The 22,905-nt window shown below is 34.5% G+C and overlaps 1 protein-coding gene across 1 annotated transcript in view; it reads right to left on the bottom strand.

Moving 5' to 3' along the window:
• The window catches only part of CCDC146 (coiled-coil domain containing 146), a 178,466-nt gene that overhangs the window by 148,592 nt on the left and 6,969 nt on the right, over window positions 1-22,905 (bottom strand). The window contains exon 2 of the mRNA XM_051962015.1: window positions 12,113-12,321. Coding sequence (XP_051817975.1) covers window positions 12,113-12,301 — 189 coding nt within the window. The 5' untranslated portion in view covers window positions 12,302-12,321. The remainder of the gene's footprint in view (window positions 1-12,112; window positions 12,322-22,905) is intronic.

Below are 22,905 nucleotides of genomic sequence, written 5' to 3'. Positions count from 1 at the left end.
ATTAGCCTGTGAAGGAAATCTAAAATGCAGGCAGACATAAATAGAGGGATTGGGAATTCTATATAGTGGTTCATAGTCATTTCCCAGAGTTCTTTCCAAGTGGAAGTGAATTAGATTTAACTGAAGCCCATGCTGTACACAAAGTCACCAGGTCTTATCCTCTTCTCCAAAGCTATCTGGTGGCAAAACAAAGATGAGGATGATTGGAGACGGTCCCCATCTGGAACCTTAGAGAATTAATTGAACTGTTGTACTATTTATAAATTGGTTAGCTATTAACAGAAGTATTTTATTTTAAATAATAAGACACGACTAGAATATGAACAAATCTGTAGTATAGATCACATATTTATAAATCTTATAGCAGTGACATTTGTTTTTAGTTTTTATGTGAACTATATTTCCTTTGACAAAAATGACATTCCTGATATGAATATCCTATATATTTATATATAAATTCAGAACTGGATTTAAAACTTATGTTATTGGAATTGTTTTCCATTAGTAGTTATTATTTGTCCTTCGTTTTTGAAAAGGACAAATGACATCATGGGATGATGCTCTGGCTTGCTTGTGAATTGGATTTAGGTGAGGCAGAGCAGTGCAGTCATCATCCTCACTGTTCCAGAGTCATCATGGTCCAATGGCAAGACAAAAGTTAGGATCATTGGAAGTGACTCAGGATGTATTAGATGACCCGGACATCTTGCCCAGGGTTACAAGATGGCTAAGTATTTCCCATTTACATATTTTTTGCTGTATAAATTTAATTTAAAAGTACTATGTAGATGGTGTTAAAAATGAGAATATTCTAGGTTTACATCCTGCTGCTGTCATATTATGGCTGTGTTTTTATCACAAATAGCTTAACCTCTTTGTGTTCTAGGAAACAAAATATTTTATAGGGTGATAGATAAACTGTCTTCCACATCATTAGAGGAAGTTTCTCTACCAGAATTTTCCACCTCAAAGAAATTACAAGTCCAGCAGAAAAAAAAATCAACAAATATTTACATATATATTATAAAATGGGGTAATTTTGGTAGAGAACTCTATGAATCTTTGATGTGATACGTAAATACTAATTATGCTGACATAAAATACTAATTATTAATAATATATATTAATATTATAACAAAGTATGCTATATTTTAATTTATGCTGTAGAAAATATGTACACAATGTTTAACAAACATTTAAAAAATATCTACCATATTCAAGGCACTATACTAGGCACTAGGGATACAAAGACATTTTACATAAGATAAACATTTTTTTAAAGTTTATTCATTCCCCTCTACAGTATTTCTGACTGCATTATGACTACATTATTATTGTCAATTACTAAGAGCAGAAAGAATACCAAATTAATTTAACTTACTGAGATATAGCATGGAACCTGGTACATATCCCATATAACTAATAAATTATTTTTGATAAAGCTCTAGGCACTTCCATAAAACTATAGTGACTGTACGTAGTATAGAAGGATACTTGGGTTCTCAGGGGCTACTACTGCAAAGTGCAATCTCTGCAGGTCCTAGGCACTTGAGAAGCACACTGAAGACCTTCTCTGTTCTCTGTTCTCTGATATAGATACTGTTAATTTAGTCATCTTACATTGCAGTACTCATGTATTTGCAAAAAGATCATCATGGGGAGAAATTGCAACTTACGTTTCTTATAAAATCTGTTGCCAAGGATGAAGAGAAATTCTCCGAAGAACTTGATAAAATCTTCAACATTAAATCAATACATATTTTAATATTTGGTGATCTCAAAGTGAAGGACTCGCTCATAAATGCGGACAAGAAAAACATGACCTCACAGACTAAGTAAACTTTAAAGTGATATAAGAATATTAGCTATTATTATTGTTAGAATTTTCATGGATTATGTCATAAATACATATATATTTTAAAAAGTAAAAAGTACTAGACATGATAAACATCAAATAACATCAAAAAAGTGAAATTAACTATACTTTAACAGATACAGAAATTATTCATTACTGATGTGGATATCATTCCTGAATCACCTGTCTTACAGTCTCATCATTACCTTATTAGAGCAAAGACCAAATGTAATATAGGGTTAGAAAAAATGAAAAATAGATATTTCTAGCATATAATTTAATAAACTAATATGTAGCATATATTGAGACCCCCCAAAGAGGGAAAAGCTTAGAGAGAGATTCATTATCAATTATAACAATTTCATATAAATTTTAACCAGTACATATTGATTGCCATGTTCAGAAAATCAAAAATTGTCTTAGCCAAGAGAAACTTGGCTTATATATCATATGGAAAGATATGACAGCCAAGGGCAATATTGATTGAGAATATAAACTAATTGGTAAAAGCATATCAAAAAGGATGATAAAAGATTTTTAGCAATATCACTTTTTTTTAAAGAGAAGTATTAGAAAAAAGATCAAGTTTTTTAAAAATGACTAAACACTTGGGAGAGAACCATCTAAGCAAAGGCAGCCTGGCATTTAAAAACGAAACTGGAAAGATTATAGGAAAAAAATGGAAAAGAACTATAATACCCTTTATACTAAATTCTAAATCACTTATACTAACCCTTTTCATCACTAGCTATAACACTAGCTATAATGAAGAGTCTACATTTGGACTGTAACATCATAAACCAGATGTACTTCTTGACAAGTACAAGGAAATGACATTGAACTGTTATTGAAAAAAACCAAAGATAGGAAAGGCAGTTGGACCAGACAAAATGCGCAGAGAATTCTGGCCCAGCGACAAAATAATTTTGAAATTGCTAAAGTATCTGTAGGAGGAAAATGATATCAAAGGTTTGGATTAAAAAATACCGTTTGTTATTATTACCTTCCTCCCCCCCAAAAAAAACAATCAAATGAACATCAAAGAAAAGTGTTAAAATTTTATTCTTTATTATAGGCACAAGTCTGAAGGAAACAGTTTTAAAAATTCATATTAAAATCTGATATCCAAGTATATCTATCCTAGAGATTTCCCTTTCTTTCCCCAGCCCTCTGCCCTCAGATTTGTCTTAGGCTCAATGTGATTTGAAGTAACATTTAAGTTCTGGATTAATATTCTGGAAAAAATAACCATCATTAGATTCCTTCTTTAATCACTCCTCTCAATAATTATAATGGTTTCCTTCCAGAGATTAGTCCCCTCAAACATTTCTGAATGAAGGATAAGTCCTAAGCCTATTCACTTGAAGTAATGGTGTAGGTGAAGATCTTTTTAAAAAATCACAGATAGTCTTTGTTAAAAGTTAACTTTGAACTCCTAAACCATTTTTTGAAAAAGTTTTTTGTTCTTGACCCAACTTGATTTTTTTTTTAATTTTTTTTAATTTTTATTTAATAATTACTTTATATTGACAGAATCCATGCCAGGGTAATTTTTTTTTTTTTACAACATTATCCCTTGCACTCGTTTCTGTTCCGATTTTTTACCCCTCCCTCCCTCCACCCCCTCCCCTAGATGGCAAGCAGTCCTTTATATGTTGGATATGTTGCAGTATATCCTAGATACAATATATGTTTGCAGAACCGAACAGTTTTCTTGTTGCATAGGGAGAATTGGATTGAGAAGGTATAAATAACCCGGAAAGAAAAACAAAAATGCAGATAGTTCACATTCGTTTCCCAGTGTTCTTTCTTTGGGTGTAGCTGCTTTTGTCCGTCATTTATCAATTGAAACTCAGTTAGGTCTTTTTGTCAAAGAAATCCACTTCCATCAAAATATGTCCTCATACAATATTGTTGTCGAAGTGTATAATGATCTCCTGGTTCTGCTCATTTCACTTAGCATCACTTCATGTAAGTCTCGCCAGTCTTCTCTGTATTCATCCTGCTGGTCATTTCTTACAGAACAATAATATTCCATAACATTCATATACCACAATTTACCCAGCCATTCTCCAATTGATGGGCATCCATTCATTTTCCAGTTTCTAGCCACTACAAATAGGGCTGCTACAAACATTTGGGCACATACAGGTCCCTTTCCCTTCTTTAGTATTTCTTTGGGATATAAGCCCAATAGAAACACTGCTGGATCAAAGGGTATGCATAATTTGATAATTTTTGGGGCATAACTCCAGATTGCTCTCCAGAATGGTTGGATTCGTTCACAACTCCACCAACAATGCATTAGTGTCCCAGTTTTCCCACATCCCCTCCAACATTCATCATTATTTTTTCCTGTCATCTTAGCCAATCTGACAGGTGTGTAGTGGTATCTCAGAGTTGTCTTAATTTGCATTTCTCTGATCAATAGTGATTTGGAACACTTTCATATGAGTGATAATAGTTTCAATTTCATCCTCTGAAAATTGTCTGTTCATATCCTTTGACCATTTATCAATTGGAGAATGACTTGCTTTCTTATAAATTAGAGTCAATTCTCTATATATTTTGGAAATGAGGCCTTTATCAGAACCTATAACTGTGAAGATGTTTTCCCAGTTTATTGCTTCCCTTCTAATCTTGTTTGCATTAGTTTTGTTTGTACAAAGGCTTTTTAATTTGATGTAATCAAAATTTTCTATTTTATGATCAGTAATGGTCTCTAATTCATCTTTGGTCACGAATTTCTTTCTCTTCCACAAGTCTGAGAGATAAACTATCCTATGTTCCTCTAATTTATTTATAATCTCGTTCTTTATGCCTAAATCATGGACCCATTTTGATCTTATCTTGTTATACGGTGTTAAGTGTGGGTCCATGCCTAATTTCTGCCATACTAATTTCCAGTTATCCCAGAAGTTTTTGTCAAATAATGAATTCTTATCCCAAAAGTTAGGATCTTTGGGTTTGTCAAACACTAGATTGCTATAGTTGACTATTCTGTCTTGTGAACCTAATCTATTCCACTGATCAACTAATCTATTTCTTAGCCAATACCAAATGGTTTTGGTGACTGCTGCTTTATAATATGGTTTTAGATCAGGTACAGCTAGGCCACCTTCATTTGATTTTTTTTTCATTAATTCCCTTGAGATTCTCGACCTTTATTATTCCATATGAATTTTGTTGTTATTTTTTCTAGATCATTAAAATATTTTCTTGGAAGTCTGATTGGTATAGCACTAAATAGATTAGTTTAGGGAGTATTGTCTTCTTTATTATATTTGTTCGGCCTATCCAAGAGCACTTAATATTTTTCCAATTATTTAAGTCTGACTTTATTTGTGTGGAAAGTTTTTTGTAATTTTGCTCATACAATTCCTGACTTTCCTTTGGTAGATAGATTCCCAAATATTTTATGGTATCAACAGTTATTCTGAATGGAATTTCTCTTTGTATCTCTTGCTCTTGGGTTTTGTTGGTGATGTATAAAAACACTGAGGATTTATGGGGATTTATTTTGTAGCCAGCTACTTTGCTAAAATTATGAATTATTTCTAATAGCTTTTTAGTAGAATCTCTGGGGTTCTCTAGGTATACCATCATATCATCTGCAAAGAGTGATAGTTTGGATTCCTCATTGCCTACTCTAATTCCTTTAATATCTTTCTCGACTCTTATTGCCGAGGCTAGTGTTTCTAATACGATATTTAAATAATAATGGTGATAGTGGGCAACCTTGCTTCACTCCAGATCTTACTGGGAAAGGTTCCAGTTTTTCCCCATTGCATATGATGCTTACTGATGGTTTTAAATATATGCTCCTGACTATTTTAAGGAAAAGTCCATTTATTCCTATGCTCTCAAGTGTTTTTATTAGGAATGGATGTTGGATTTTATCAAATGCTTTTTCTGCATCTATTGAGATGATCATATGGTTTTTGTTTGTTTGGTTATTGATATAGTCAATTATGCTAATAGTTTTCCTAATATTGAACCAGCCCTGCATTCCTAGTATAAATCATACTTGGTCATGGTGTATTATCCTGGTGACGATTTTCTGTAATCTTTTTGCTAATATTTTATTTAAGATTTTAGCATCGATATTCATTAGGGAGATTGGTCTATAATTTTCTTTCTCTGTTTTCAGCCTGCCTGGTTTAGGTATCAGTATCATGTCTGTGTCATAAAAGGAGTTTGGTAGAACTCCTTCAATCCCTATTTTTTCAAATAGTTTATTTAGCATTGGAGTTAATTGTTCTTTAAATGTTTGGTAGAATTCACATGTAAATCCATCTGGTCGTGGGGATTTTTTCTTAGGGAGTTGATTGATAGTTTGTTCTATTTCTTTTTCTGAGATGGGACTGTTTAGGATATTTACTTCTTCCTCTGTTAGTTTGGGCAAGCTATATTTTTGGAGGTATTTTTCTATTTCATTTAAGTTGTCGAATTTATTGGCATAAAGTTGGGCAAAGTAACTCCTAATTATTGCTCTAATTTCCTCTTCGTTAGTGGCGAGTTCTACCTTTTCATTTTTAAGACTAACAATTTGATTTTCCTCTTTCCTTTTTTAAATCAGATTTACTAAGGGTTTGTCTATTTTGTTGGTTTTTTCATAGAACCAACTCTTAGTTTTATTAATTAATTCAATAGTTTTTTTACTTTCAATTTTATTGATCTCTCCTTTTATTTTTAGAATTTCAAGTTTAGTGTTTGACTGGGGGTTTTTAATTTGTTCCTTTTCTAGCATTTTTAGTTGCAAACCCAATTCACTGACCTTCTCTTTCTCTATTTTATACAAATAGGCCTCTAGAGATATGAAATTTCCCCTTATTACTGCTTTGGCTGCATCCCATACATTTTGGTATTATGTCTCATTATTATCGTTTTCTTGGGTGAAGTTATTAATTATGTCTATGATTTGCTGTTTCACCCAATCATTCTTTAGTATGAGATTATTTAGTTTCCAATTATTTTTTGGTCTACTTCCCCCTGGTTTTTTGTTGAATATAATTTTCATTGCATCGTGGTCTGAAAAGGACGCATTTACTATTTCTGCCTTACTGCATTTGAATTTGAGGTTTTTATGTCCTAATATATGGTCAATTTTTGTATAGGTTCCATGAACTGCTGAAAAGAAAGTGTATTCCTTTCTGTCTCCATTACATTTTCTCCAGAGATCTATCATATCTAACTTTTCTAGTATTCTATTTACCTCTTTGACTTCTTTCTTATTTATTTTGTGGTTTGATTTATCTAATTCTGAGAGTGCAAGGTTAAGATCTCCCACTATTATAGTTTTACTGTCTATTTCTTCTTGCAGCTCTCTTAATTTCTCTTTTAAGAATTTAGATGCTACACTACTTGGTGCATATATGTTTAATATAGATAGTGCTTCATTATCCATGCTACCCTTTAGCAAGATATAGTGCCCTTCCTTATCTCTTCTAATTAGATCAATTTTTGCTTTAGCTTGATTTGAGATCAGGATGGCTACCCCTGCTTTTTTGACTTCACCTGAAGCATAGTAGATTTTGCTCCAACCTTTTACCTTTAACCTGCATGGATCTCCCCGCTTCAGGTGTGTTTCCTGTAAACAACATATTGTAGGATTCTGGCTTTTAATCCATTCTGCTAACCGCTTCCTCTTTATGGGGGAGTTTACCCCATTCACATTTATGGTTAGAATGACTAATTCTGTATTACTTGCCATCTTGTTAACCCCGGTTTATGCTTTTCTCCCTTCGAGCCTTCCCCCCCTTCCCAGTATTAAGCTTGTGAGCACCACTTGCTTCTCACAGCCCTCCCTTTATAGTATCCCTCCCCGCCTCCTTAAGAGTTCCTCCCCCATCTTACCCCTTTCCCTCCCAGTTTCCGTATTCCTTTCCACTTAGCTTATTCCTTCCCTTTTCACTTTTCCCTTCTCACTTTTCAATGAGGTGGGAGAAGTTTCACCATAGATTGAATATGTCTTAAGATTTTTCACTTAAAGCCAATTCTGAAGGCAGTAAGATACCCACTATATTCATCCCCCTCCATTCTTTCTTTCAGATATAATAGGTTTCTTATGCCTCTTCATGAGATGTACTACCCCCACTTTACCCTTTTTCTGGTACAATGTCCTTTCCACATCAATTTCTAGAACAAGGTATACATGTATTCTTTATACATCTATATAGTCGAAATATAGTTCCCAAGATTAATCTTTACCTTTTTAGATTTCTCTTGAGTTCTATATTTGTAGATCAAACTTTTTGTTAAGTTCTGGCTTTTTCATCAGAAAAGATGAAATTCGCTTACTTTGTTGAATGTCCATCTTCTTCCCTGGAAAAAGATGCTCATTCTCGCTGGGTAAGTTATTTTTGGTTGCATACCAAGTTCCTTAGACTTTCGGAATATCATATTCCAGGCCCTTCGATCTTTTAATGTGGATGCTGCCAGATCCTGGGTGATCCTTATTGTGGCTCCTTGATACTTGAATTGGGTTTTTCTAGCCGCTTGCAATATTTTTTCCTTTGTCTGAGGGTTCTGGCATTTGGCCACTATATTCCTTGGTGTTTTGATTTTAGGATCCCTTTCAGTGGGTGATCGATGAATCCTTTCAACGTTTATTTTTTCCTCTGTTCCTATGACTTCTGGGCAGTTCTCTTTGATAATTTCCTGGAAAATAGTGTCCAGGCTCTTTTTTTTCATCATGTTTTTCTGGAAGTCCAATGATTCTCAGATTGTCTCTCCTGGATCTGTTTTCCAGGTCTGTTGTCTTCCCCAGAAGGTATTTCACATTCTTTTCCATTGTTTGATTTTTTTTGGATTTGCTTGACTGATTCTTCTTGTCTCCTCGAGTCATTCAATTCCAATTGTTCAATTCTGATTTTCAGTGAAGTATTTTCTTCACTCACTTTTTTAAAATCTTTTTCTAATTGTCCCATTGAGTTCTTTTGTTCTGTGGAATTTTTTTCCATTTCGCCAATTTTGTTTTCCAGTTCACCAATCCCATTTTTCAAGGATTTTACTTCTTTATCCACTCTCTCTTTAACTGACTTCTCCAGGCTCTTTTGCCAAGCCTCCCTCTCCTTTTCCCATTTTTCTTCTAGCTCCCTTGTGAGAGCCTTTTTAATTACTTCTATGAGGTTCATCTGTGCTGAGGAACAGATGATCTCCTCCTTTGGGGATTCACCTGGAGACAGTCTGTTTTTAGTCTCCTCAGGATTTAGAGTCTGCTCTCTATCTGTATAGAAGCTGTCAAGGGTTAAAGTCCTCTTCAGTTTCTTGCTCATTCTGTCTAATAATCAAAGACAAGCTAGCAAAGAAAAACAGAAAAAACTGGAGTCTTTCTTTGGGGGAGGGGCTGGGTGGTGTTACCGAGCTTCCTCTCCAGACTGCGGGGGGCAGCAGTGAGGCGCTAGCTCTACTGTGCTGCGCCTGCGCTCTGAGATCCCAGAGCATGCTGAGTCACTGGCGGGGGGGGGGGAAGAAGGAGGGGGCGGCCAGGTCCCGAGAGACTCCAGCTGTTTGGGGTTGTATTCTTCACCCCCAGTGTTTTTAGCTTCTCTGCTGGGCTGCTGACTTGCTGCCAGAGCAAAGTACCTAATCCTGTAGTGAAGCTCTCCCCACAAGAGACGGCTGCGATCACTCCCCACCCCCTCTCCAGTCTGCTCCCGTGCTCTCACTGCCGCTGCCCGCCCCCTGCGCCCGATCTAAAACCGTCCCAGCCCTCCAGTAAAGACAGACCTTTCTTGGCGAATCTCAAGGATGGCTTCTCTTGGTAACTATTTGTGGGGTTTTTTTTCAGTTAAGCATTAATTCAGAGGCTTGTAATGAAATGGATAGTGAGAGAAAGCGTGGAGCTACACAGCTATGTGCCTCCTCTCTGCCATCTTAACTGGAAGTCCTGAGCCCTTGACCCAACTTTCTAAAAGGAGGTGGAGATATGTGGAAAAAGGCTTTCAAACTAGAGAAACATTATTAATATCTTCAGCTGAAATAAAAAGGAAATTTTAAATAGACTTCTAAACTATGAACCCATATTTTCAGATACATGAATTTTTATGAGATCTACACAGACAACTCATTAAGGTATTCTTGATAAGGGTTATCAGAAGAAGAAAGGCAAAGCTTTCACAAGCAATATTCTACAGAACACATTATTACCATCACACAAACTTGGTCAAAAGATTTCAGGGATATGAGACCTTACTGTACATATTGTCTATTGACTACCGAGAGAAACAAATATTTGATTCAGTGGAATAAAACATTACCTTAAAGGTTCTACCCCAACAGTGTATCTTCAATTAATGTCAAAATTTTAAGTTCTTGGAAAAAATTAAAATGGAGATAACCTTGAAAATTCTTAAAACTATCAGTATGAAACAAAAGAAAACAAAAAATATAGCTTTCTCACAAAAAGAAAGAAAGATGTCATCAATGTTATGAAAGGAATTGAGTATAGTCTCTGAGCTGAAGAGTGATATAGATGGTAATGTATGCTTCTATTTGAATGATAAGTTGTGCTGACTATATCAAGTTCTAGAATGCTCAAGCAACTTTTACATGAGTTTCAAAGACTTTGATTACAATTTTCATATAAGAAAAACTAAAGCTATTTTAAAAATAGTTATTGTTCCGACTATTATATACAATTGACTGGACAATGTATAGAGTTGATCAACTGGATGTGTGTATATTTATATGTGTATATACATATATGCATGTGTATGTACATGTATATACATATATGCACATGTATGCACATGTATGTACATGTATATACATATATAAACACACATATGCATTATTTATTATGCATATGTAAAAATCTGCATGTGTATATTGTATATGTCTATATGTGTGTATATATATATAAATATGTGTGTGTGTTGTATATGTTGTGTGTACTGAATTGAACTTAGAATTAACAGGAGAAGAATGGGCTAGAGTACTTTAGGAAACTGCAAAATTAACTTTAGTAATCCTAAACTTCTGGAAACAAAAAGCTATTTAAAAAAATACTGATTTTTTTTTCTGGTGATACTTAATGGCTGTGTCGTAGATGTCTATGGTATATTAAAAAAGAGAAGATGCAGATAACCCAGAAGGCAAAGGAGATGCAAGCTACAAAACACCGTAAATGAGGAACTACATAAGAAATACAAAGAATGTCTTCAAAGAAATCTTGATCAAAAAAGGAAATGAGTCAGTCACATTGAAAAAGTGAGAGATAAAGCAGGTTGGTGCTTCAGTGGTATACATTCATTGTCAAAAAGTTTCAAGGAAAGATAAAAAGATATGAACTATGCCCAAAGGGTTATAAAAATCATGCAAATCCTTTAACCTAATCATACCACTACTGAACATGAATCCTAAGTGAGAGTTTAAAAAAAGGAAAAGGATCTATATGTACAAAAATATTTATAGCACCTCTCTTCTCAGGGCAAAGAACTGGAAATTGAGGGGATGTCCATCAATTAGGAAATGACTGAATAAATTGTGGCACATGATTATTATGGAATATTATTGTTCTATGGAAAATGAGCAGGAGGCTCTCAGAAAAACCTGTTAAGTCCTCCATGAACTCAAGCAAAGTGAAATGTACTGTATCCAAAGTTAACAGCAATACTGTGGGATGATCAGCTGTGAATGACTTTGCAATTCTCTGCACTATTCCACAACTACTCTGAAGGATTTATAATGCAAAATGCTATTCACCCTGAGAAAGAACTGATTGTGTTTAAATACATATGGAAACATATTTTTTAAACTTTATTTTCCTCGAGTGTTGGATTTTTTTTTTTTTGGGGGGAGAGATTTATGTTTTCTTTCACAATATGACTTTTATGGAAATGTTTTGCATAACTTCACATGTACTTTCTTAAAAGAGGTAAGGGTGGGGATAAAGGGTGAGAATATGGAACTCAAAGTTTTAAAAACAGGTAAAAAATTGTTTTACATATAACTGGGAAAATAAAATGCTAAATATAGACTAAAAATAGTCTCAAAGAAAGCCTATAGTATATTAGGTGGATTCTTGGTGGTAAACTGACACAAGGACATAAAGAAGAGTCCTTCAGATTGAGTACTGATGAATAGATTTGTGATCAACATCACTGGAATGAATATCCCACTTTGAAAAGATCCATTGGAGATTTGGAGGCATTATTTCCCACCCTTCACTTCCCATCCCTGGGTTAAAAAAAAAAAACCTTAAAAATCATTAACTCAATACACTATAATAAAATAAAAAGAAAATCATCATACCTCATCTAGACATTTAAATGCGGGACATGTAGTTATGTCAATGGTGCTTTCATCCTGAATATTAATTGTAGGTATGACGGCAGCAATAAACTCTGCTTGAGCTTCTAAAAAAGGGATGGATGATTTGTCAGATTTTGACTTTTTAGATTCTTCATCAGAATCACTGGAACTGGAATTATCCTTATTCATTTTTGATAATTTTCACAATTCTAAGAAATAAAAGAAAAAAATGATGAATGCATTTCCTCCTTCTCATTTATAATAAAGGCATAATGCAGTATACAGGACAGAAAGAAGACCTTTTTTTTTTTTTTTTTTTTTTTTTTTTTGGTAATCCTGATGCTCAGCATGCTTTTATTCTTTAGTTGTTTTAGTCCTGTCCTACTCTTTGTGACTTCATTTGGGCTTTTCTTGGCAAAAATACTTAAGTATTTGCAATTTCCTTTTACTCATTTTACAGATGAAAAACAGAGACAAACAGGGTTAAGTGAATTGGCTAGGGTAACACATCATACAGAAAATAAGTGTTCCTGACATTAGGCCCAGTGTTGAGAAGAAGTAAATTCCAGAAATTAGAGCCAGTGTGGCTTTCTAGTATAGGAACCACACCATGGGGAGAGGTTTTTGAGAAAGACTCCACATTTGGCCAGATCTTCTTCCAACTTCTTTAGGCTAGAGGATGATTTGAGGAATCCAGAACAATCTAGAGGATTTTGGATTTCCAATCTCCTCATCAGTATTCTGGCACATCTGCCAGTAAACTGAGGATAAAAAGACACAGTTATTATATCTAAGTGGAACTTCTTAAGCATCCCACAAATAAGAAAAAAAGGACTTCCAGTAACAAAGTACTATGAGTTAGCCCCTTGTAGCAAGTGCTCTGTAAGCATGACAGCATATTCTACAGATTTGATAAGTTTTTATGGGAAGAGTAAGAGTATGTTACTATTTTGAAAGGAATATTTGTAGCTCTATTTTTGGCCTTAGCAAATAACCCTTTTATAAGGTAATTGATGTTCACTGGAGGCTATCACCATAGGGCTAGAGCTGATAAAGATGATTACCACTGACTCTTCAGGGACAGTCCTAGAATCCTGATGAGGAGATATAGTCAGTCTAATTCTGGGAATCCAACTTGTTGATGAGAGTTGGAATTGGGAGAAGGATCTTCAGAGATTAAATGGGCTACACTTAAATGGTGCCCTCCAAAATTCTGGCATTCTCTGTAGATTGTTAATGACCTTATCCACTTCCCTGGTTCAACTGATTTTTTAAAGTTATGAATTAAAACACCAAGAATGATAAGCATTGCGAATTATACACATGAACACAAAAAATTTAAGATTTTATAAAATGTTTCCCCTTTCATACCACTTTCCCTACAATGTTCATTTTTTATTTTATTTTTTAAATAATATTTTATTTTTCCAAATATGTGCAAAGTTAGTTTTTAATATTCACCATTGCAAAACACTGTTCCAAATTTTTTCCCTCTCTGCTTTCTTACTGGTTCTCCAAGACAGCAAAGAATCTGATAAAGATTAATACCACTTTTTAAATGTATATACCACTTCATGCCATCTTTTAAAAATATATAATAAATTCCACATGATCCTTTCAAAATTGTCTGGCACATCCATGTTTTCTTTTGAACTTCTGTCATAACAATGCATTCTAAAAAATATTTCAGTGACCTTTTTGGGTGCAATGCAATTGCTAATGTCCTTTTTCTTCTCTAAAGTCATTTCTTTTCACCTCCCTAATTAAAAACAGAGATGGGGGGATCCTTTGTAACAACCCCTTTGTAAGCACAGTCAAGCAAAAGAAATGTACACAGAGAAGATATGCTCAAAAAATGTATGCTCTACATAGGGTGGTAACATACTTTATGATATATCTTAAAATGGACTGAGCAGTCATTATTTTTAAGTATTCTTAAGTCTTTCAAAGTAGTTTTTCTTTTATTATGTTGTTGTATAAATTGTTCTTTGGGTTTTGCTCACTTTATTCTGTATCAATTCATACTCTCAGGACTTTTTTGAAATCTTTTAAATTATTTCTTATTGAGTAATAATATTTATTTATATTCATATACCACAATTTGTTCAGTCATTCTCCAACCTATCTAAAGATATTACCCTCAATTCCAGTCCTTTTACTTGTATTGCTTGCAGTTTTAAACTTCCATTTAAGGTTAGGAAATTTATTTTATTTTTATTTATTCCTTGATATTAACCTCCCTTTGTACCTTTCCCATTCCCACAAAACAACAATAACAACCACCACCACCACAACAACAACCACCACCACCATCACCACCACAACAACAACTACTGATGATGATGTATTGAATTTGATGTATTTCTACTCCAAACTATTTCTTTTGGGGTATCTGTGTTCAATTCTCCTTAGTATGTTTCAGACAAGAGTAAGGTTTATATGCCTACTCCCTTATCCCTTCCTTGATATTCATGTATTCTTTTTTTCAACCTCCTAATTCTAAGAAATATATACAGCTTTTTCCTTTCTACATTATTGTGTATATTGCTCTTACTATTCTACTCCCCAAGTCCTCAGTGGTGTGTGTGTGTTTTTAAAATTTCATTTTCTTAATACCATTTTGAAAACAACTAAGTTCTGAAGGGACACTGTTTTTGCTCTAGTTATTAGAATGGCAGCACTACATCATCACTCAGCTCCTTCCAACTCAAGTAATTAAGTTATCTTTCTAGTTTTCTCATGAGTTTTGTATTTGCATTTAAAAGCTCATATTTAGCTCTGGTCTTTCAATCAGAAATGCTTTAAAGTACTCTATTACATTAATGTGTGTATGTGTCTGTGTCTGTGTGTCTATTCCCTAGAGGATTATACTTAACTTTGCAAATTAAATTATTTTTGGTTGTGACTATCTTTTGCCTTTTAAAATATAATATTCCAAGTTCTCTTTTTGTTTATAGATGCAACAAGATCTTGTATGTGATCTTGACAATGATTCCTTAGTACTTGAATTTCCTTTCTGGACACTTACAGCATTTTTTCTTTGATGTGGAAGTTCTAGATTCTGAGGACACCATTCCTAGGACTTATGTTTTTGAGGTTTCTTTCAGGAGATGATCATTAGATTCTTTCAATATATATTTTGTCCTATGGTTCTTTTTCCTTTTTAAAAAATTTCAGTAGTATTTTATTTTTCCAATTATATACAAAGATAGTTTTCAATATTCATTTCTATAAGACTTTTAGTTCCAAATTTCTCCTCTTCCCCTCTCTCCAAGATAGAAAACTAATATAAGTCATACATGTACAATTATTTTAAACATATCTCAGTATCAGTCATGTTCTGAAAAAAAAATCAAAACAAAAGGAAAAATCATGAGAAAGGAAAAGAAAGCAAACAAACAAAAGGTGAAAACAATATGCCTCAAACTACATTTAATCTCCATAGTTCTGTTTCTGGATGTGGTAGCATTTTCCCCAAGACTATTAGAATTGTCTTGGATCACTGTATTGCTGAGAAGAGCTAAGTCTATTGTAGCTGATCCTCACACAATCTTGCTGTTAACTGTTTACAATGTTCTCCTGATTCTGCTAACTTCACTCAGCATCAGCTCCAGGGTTTCCTTGACCTGTTTTCCAGGTTTGTTATTCTTGCTATCAAATATGACATTTATAATTTCTTCTATTGTTTCAATTTTTTATTTTATTCTGATTTTTTTGTCATCTTGTGGAGTAATTATTTTTTGTTTGGTTTATTTTCATTTCCAGGGAGTTTGTATTTATGTAAATTTTATTATTTTTTCTTCTAAGCTATTCTCTAGTAATTCACTCTCACCGGAATCTTTCCAGATTCCACCATTTCTCTTTTGCTACATTATTATTTCTCCACCTTATAGTACCTCTCTCCTTAAAATGTAAGCTCTTTGAGGATAGGGACTTTCTTATTTGCTTGTAGTTGTAGCCCTAACACTTAGCACAAAGCTCAGAACACAGTGAAGCTTAATAAATGCTTTATCTTCTTTCTTCCCTCCCTCTTCTTCCTCCTCCCTCCTAACCTCTTTCATCCTCTCCTCTCTTTCCCCCTCTCCCTTCCTCTCTTCTCCCTTCTTGTATCACTCCCTCCTTATCTCCCTCCTTCATTTCTTCCCTCCCTCTTTTCCCTCCTTCTTTTCTTTTCTTCCTCCATTCCTCCCCCTTCTCTCCCCCTTTCAATTCTTTCCTTCACATTTTTTAAATTTTTAATTGCTACATTTCTTCTAGGTATTCATGTAATCCTTGTGGAAAATATAATTTTTTTCCTATGAATCTCTCTTTATAGTTGTTATGATATTATAATCCCCTTCTATGCTGGATTTGGGGGCCTCTCTGGATCAACAATAACTCTTTGTCATGGATCATCATTATTATTATTATTAGGTTTATTCATTTCTCCAATATCAGTTCCAGAATTTGGGCTTTGTGTTTTGGGTTGGATGGTTGCTTTTCTTTTCTTTTCATATCCTGTGCTCACCTCTTACTAGTGGGGTTTGTCCCTTCTTGGATTTTGGAAGTTCATAGCTTCCAAGGTCCCAGCTAAGAGGTTTCATCTACCTTGCAACATTTTGGGGAAATCTTTTGTTCTCCTTGCCTTTAGATATAAAGCTTTTAAGGTTTACATGACTCTCCTGCCCATCTCTAGTCCCACTGGTAGGCTGGCAACTTATTTGCCTGTACTGTTTTGCACTGAAGTCTTTTCTTTAATGCTCAGGGACTTTTGGTTGTCATTTGGGATAGTTATGGAGTGAACTCAATTACTTACTGAAGTTTCTCCTTGGATTTCTTGATTCAAACTGATGTATTTTTTTAGTTTTTAGTTTTTTTTTTTCTGGAGAAGGTATGGGAAGCTGATCTGTTTGCTGCTGTTCTGGTAGCCATCTTGGTCATTCTCTCCATGATTCAATTTTTACTTTATGCAGAAATCAAGAATTTTATATCTATATAACTTCTTCCCAAGGTACCATAGTACCATATTTTAACTGTTTGCTGTATATTTTTACATGTATATCTGACTAACACAGAAAACATGAAACTTAACATGTTCAAAACTGGGTTCAAACTTCTGATAAAGATGATGTCCAAGGTTCTAGTTAACTGAGCTAGCTACCTTTAAAATCAATTCAATGTTACTGTTCTATAAGAAATGATCAGCAGGATGATTTCAGAGAGACCTGGAGAGACTTACATGAACTGATGCCAAGTGAAATGAGCAGAACCAGGAGATCATTATACATGGCAACAAGATTATACAAAAATCAATTCTGATGGACATGGCTCTTTCCATCAGTGAGATGATTCAGGCCTGTTCCAAGGATCTTGTGATGATGAGACATGTATAACCAGAGAGAGAGAGGACTGAGGGAACTGAGGGTAGATTACAACATAACATTATCACCCTTTCAGTTTACTTAAATTTTATTTTCTTTCTCAATTTATTTTTTACTTTTTGATTTGATTTTTCTTCTGCAGCAAGATAATTGTGTATATATATATATATATATATATATATATATATATATATTTGTATAAATGTATGCCTATATTGGATGACATATATTTTACCATGTTTAACATAAAAAAGAATTGTATATATTTAACCTAAAAAATAAAAATAAAATCAATTCAAAAATAACATGAAACTTATATAAAAACACGAGATCAACAAATGAAATGGAAGAACATAAATCTACAATGACGCAATCAATTAACAAATATTTATTTAACACCATTTATATGTTAGGTACTATGCAAAGTAAGAGGGTTACACATATTCAAAATAATACCAACTACAGTGTTTGTCTCTCTGTTAACACACACACACACACACACACCCACACACACACACACACACATATACACCTACAAAGTTCCATTCTACCAACTGGACCACCATTAGCCCTACTTTGACATGGTATTCAAAGAAAGACTTACTAAAAGAAATGAAGAAATAAAAGTCAGACAATGTGGCATATTGGCTAGAGTGATATTATAGCAAGGAGCATTCAAGTCTTGTCAAGAAAATACCGACTTCCTTTTACAGTTCTCCTAGTAAAACCTCTTCGTGTTTAACTTTGATAAACCCTCACTGCAGCAAGGCAGTCTTAATCCTAACCAACTCTGTCTCACTGTCTGTGAAGGTTTTTGTAACCTTTGTCAAGCCTCTCCTACTTTCCCCATGTTCCTTCTCAATGCAGCAGCACCAAAATTGAGGCCATTTGATTGATGCTACGTCTTCTCTTCTTCTCTTCATCCCCAAACTCCTTGACATCTTCCTCCTCTCTCTTTTTCAATGTCTCAATAAACAGTCCTCCCCCTTTCATCCCAAAGTCAACCTTTCCATCTAACGTATATGTATGTTTTGTTGTTCAGTCATTTCAATTCTGTCTGACTCCCTCATGACCTCATTTGGAGTATTCTTGGCAAAGAGCAATTTGCCATTTTCTTCTACAGATTATTTCTACAGACAAGATGAGGAAACTGAGGCAAACAGGATAAGTGACTTTCCCAGCTAGATGAAGTCAGGAAGATGAGTCTTCTTGACTACAGACCCAATTCTCTAGCCATTAAAACATCTAGTTATTCTGTGTGTGTGTGTGTGTGTGTGTGTGTGTGTTTGCTATATGATCCACAAAAATAAATGTCATTAATTAGCATTTCTACCCACTAGCTTGATGAATAGTATTCTGTAATAAAAGCACCCCACACACTATTAATAACCATTGATTTGGGGAGATCCAGAGTTCCCCCTCCCTTTTTCTAAAGTCCTGATTTTAAAAGTTCAATCTCTTGAAGGACATTGCTGATAAATGAGATTGGACTAAGACCCCCAGCCTGGGAGAGTAGCTGTTGTGTTCTGCTCAGGCTGTGGGGCATAAATTCTTTGGATAGCTCAAGTGGTCTGGATATAGAGATAGTCTCTCTGACCAAGGGTGATATGATGTCACTTAGCCCCTTCCTGAACCCACTCTTCAGAGGGTATAAAAACTGTGAGCCAGTCTGCCATGATTGCCTTTTGGTCTAAAAGAGATAGCCAAATGACCATCTTGTTAGTACTAATGTGCTGACCTTATTAATAAAATGATTAAATTACTCAGAAGTTATGTTTCTCGAACCTTTTTAATTGCCACATTATCCTGTCTTAATTGCCAATATCTATCATGATAATGAAAATACGAAACCAGAAAAATGTTACTAGTCTGTACAGCCAGAACTTAGTTATTTCCAATTCTCTCTCTTTTTTAAAATTTTTATTTAATAATTACTTTATATTGACAGAATCCATGCCAGGGTAATTTTTTTACAACATTATCCCTTGCACTCATTTCTGTCCCAATTTTTCCCCTCCCTCCCTCCACCCCCTCCCCTAGATGGCAAGCAGTTTTATATATGTTAGATATGTTGCAGTATATCCTAGATACAATATATGTTTGCAGAACCGAACAGTTCTCTTATTGCACAGGGAGAATTGGATTCAGAAGGTAAAAATAACCCGGGAAGAAAAACAAAAATGCAGATAGTTCACGTTTGTTTCCCAGTGTTCTTTCTTTGGGTGTAGCTGCTTCTGTCCATCATTTATCCACTGAAACTCAGTTAGGTCTCTTTGTCAAAGAAATCCACTTCCATCAAAATATGTCCCCATACAATATCGTTGTCGAAGTGTATAATGATCTCCTACTACAAACAGGGCTGCCACAAACATTTTGGGCACATATAGGTCCCTTTCCCTTCTTTAGTATTTCTTTGGGATATAAGCCCAATAGAAACACTGCTGGATCAAAGGGTATGCACAATTTGATAACTTTTTGGGCATAATTCCAGATTGCTCTCCAGAATGGTTGGATTCGTTCACAACTCCACCAATAATGCATTAGTGTCCCAGTTTTCCCGCATCCCCTCCAACATTCATCATTATTTTTTCCTGTCATATTAGCCAATCTGACAGGTGTGTAGTGGTATCTCAGAGTTGTCTTAATTTGCATTTCTCTGATCAATAATGATTTGGAACACTCTTTCATCCAATTCTCTTTTAAACATGTTTAGATAATTCCATAGACTAGTAACACTGTGCAATTGTTATTTGTGATATGCATTGCTCCATATGAGATGTACTGATGGTGGTGTGGAAACTCTGTTCCCTTTTGATCTGTAAAATTAGCACTCTGAAATTCTGTCCCCTTTGATTCTTGGCCTCTCAGGCTCTGTGGAGTCTGTAAGAGAGCGTTTCTCAGGCTGAGCCATTTCTAAGGCAAATCATTTCTAGTAATAGCTGTATCTCCATTCAAATGCTGGCTGAAAAAACCTTCAAAATAATTTCAATTGGGAGATTCTGGTCTGATCTGCCCCCAGTCCCCTGGCCAAAGAGCTACTCATAAAATAGGTTTCTGCTCTCTCATTTCTTTGCAGAATGTCAACAAGTAGCATGTTTTGCCTCTTTGGCAAAACTGCCAGGACCCTGCCCATTGTGAAGACATTCTCTTCTCAGTGCCAGCCTCCATTTCCCTAATAGGACTTTGCCATTGAAGAAATCAGTTTTTCTAGCAAAGCCGACTTCTCATCCAACAATAACCTTCCATTTTTGTCACTTAAAACTGTTCAGGTTTGCTAATTCTTTCACAAAGGACCTGTGGGGTCCTTCCCTTCCTCCCCTGTGAAGGGGATTTCCACAACTCTCTGACTGCCACTAGAGCCCCATCAGTACTAGATAATCTGGTTTTCTGTAGGTAAGGATCCACAAATTCTTTATCTGACTTTTTCATTCTTAACATTTATTGTATTTACTACTTATAACTACATGTTTATGCCTGATATTAGGGAATAGTTGTTTGGTATGCTCTTTATTACATAAACTCAGGATAAGGTGACAATTGATTCTAATTGTACCTAAAAGTGACATTAAACAGTGGTACCTAATTCTGTTTAAAGAGAATTGGAAGGAAGCTTGATGCACTGTTGCATTTGTTTTTTAAGCTGTTAAAATAATATTAATAAAAACCTCTTTCTAGCAAAATATATATGAATATATGCATAGAGACAGATAATCAGCTATGTGTGTGTGTGTGTGTGTGTGTGTGTGTGTGTGTGTGTGTAAAAATAGGAAGCTTCGCAGTGGTCAGTTAGGCAATTATTCGGTAAAAACTGCATTGCTTGCTAAGACTTCCTTCTTCTTTTCTCATGTAAATTTAGGTATTCCTTCCCTTAAACTGTTTTTATTTTTGAATTCATTTAAGATTTATGGAAATAGAAATAAAGCAAGTACCCATTGTTCCTTTAGCCATCACAATCACTGAACGTAATTCTTTGTGATACAGCAGAAAGGAAGGAAGAAAGGAAGGAAGGAAGGAAGAAAAAGAAAGGAAGAAAGGGAGAGAGGAGGGAAGGAAAAAAGGAAGGAAAGGAAGGAGGGAGGGAGAAAGGGAGAAAGAGAGGGAAGAAGAAAGAAAGGAAGAAGGGAGGGAAGGAGGGAAGGAAAAAAGGAAAAGAAAAGAAAAGAAAAAGAAAATCAATGATTTGGAATTCAGTTCCCAAAAAATCTGGTAGTATGTAATCACTTCTGAATATTTATATTAATACTATTGTAGTGAATTGCAGCATGCAAATACCATAGATTTGTTGAGATAAAAAAAAAATCCCAGCAAAACCTTGTGTTCCTTTTATTTTCAATTACTTAATCTCATATGTCTCTGCTTAAATGTTGTCAGCATTTTAAAAACTCAACATATCAAACAATAAAAATATCTCTTTTTCTTTAAAACTGTCTTTCTTCCTGACTTCCCTACTTCTGGTTACAGCACATCTTTTCTTCTCAGTCACTTGGTGACTGGCTTCTCAAGTGATGGAGTTAAAGTGAAAAGCACATTCAAATAATTTCCTTGAATTGAAAGTAAATTTCTTATTCTGGCAGATCATTTCTTTTTGTTTATTTTACAATGTCTTCTATTTTTATTTTTTTTAATAGTATTTTATTTTTTTTCAAATACATGTAAAGATAGTTTTTAAAATTTACCTTTGCAAAACCTTCTGTTCCGAATTTTTCTCCTTTTTATACTCTCTTTTCTCTCCCCAATTCAGCAAACAATTCAATATAGATTAAACATGTACAACTTAAAAATATATATATTTTCACATTTGTCATGCTGTGCAAGAAAAATCAGATCAAAAAGGGAAAAAAAACATGAGAAAGAAAAGAAAACCCAAGCAAACAAACAACAAAACAAAAGTCAAAATACTATGCTTTCATCCACATTCAGACTCCATAGTTCTCTCTCTATATCACTTTCCATCCTTGAATCACCTCAATGTTGAAAAGAGCCAAGTCCATCATAGCTGATCATCACACAATCTTGCTGTTACTGTGCATAATGATCTCTTAGTTCTATTCACTTCACTCAGCATCAGTTCCTGTAAACCATCCTGCTGATCATTTCTAATAGTACAATAATATTCCATAACATTCATATACCATACTTATTTAGCCTTTCTTCAACTGATGGGCATCCACTCAGTTTCCAGTTCCTTGCCACTACAAAAAGGGCAACCACAAACAGTTTTGTACATGGGGTCTTTCCCCCTTTTTTATGATCTCTTTGATTTACAGGCCTAGTAATGGCACTGTTGGATCAAAAGGTATGCACTGTTTGAAAACCCTTTAGACATAGTTCCAGATTGATCCCGAGAATGATTGGATTATTTCACAATTCCACCAGCAATGTATTAGTGTCCTAGTTTTCCCACATCCTCTCCAACATTTATCATCTTTCCCT

This window comes from Antechinus flavipes, chromosome 5, assembly GCF_016432865.1.
Source record: "Antechinus flavipes isolate AdamAnt ecotype Samford, QLD, Australia chromosome 5, AdamAnt_v2, whole genome shotgun sequence".
Taxonomy (NCBI): Eukaryota; Metazoa; Chordata; class Mammalia; order Dasyuromorphia; family Dasyuridae; genus Antechinus; species Antechinus flavipes.
This window is presented reverse-complemented; position numbering and strand designations above follow the sequence as displayed.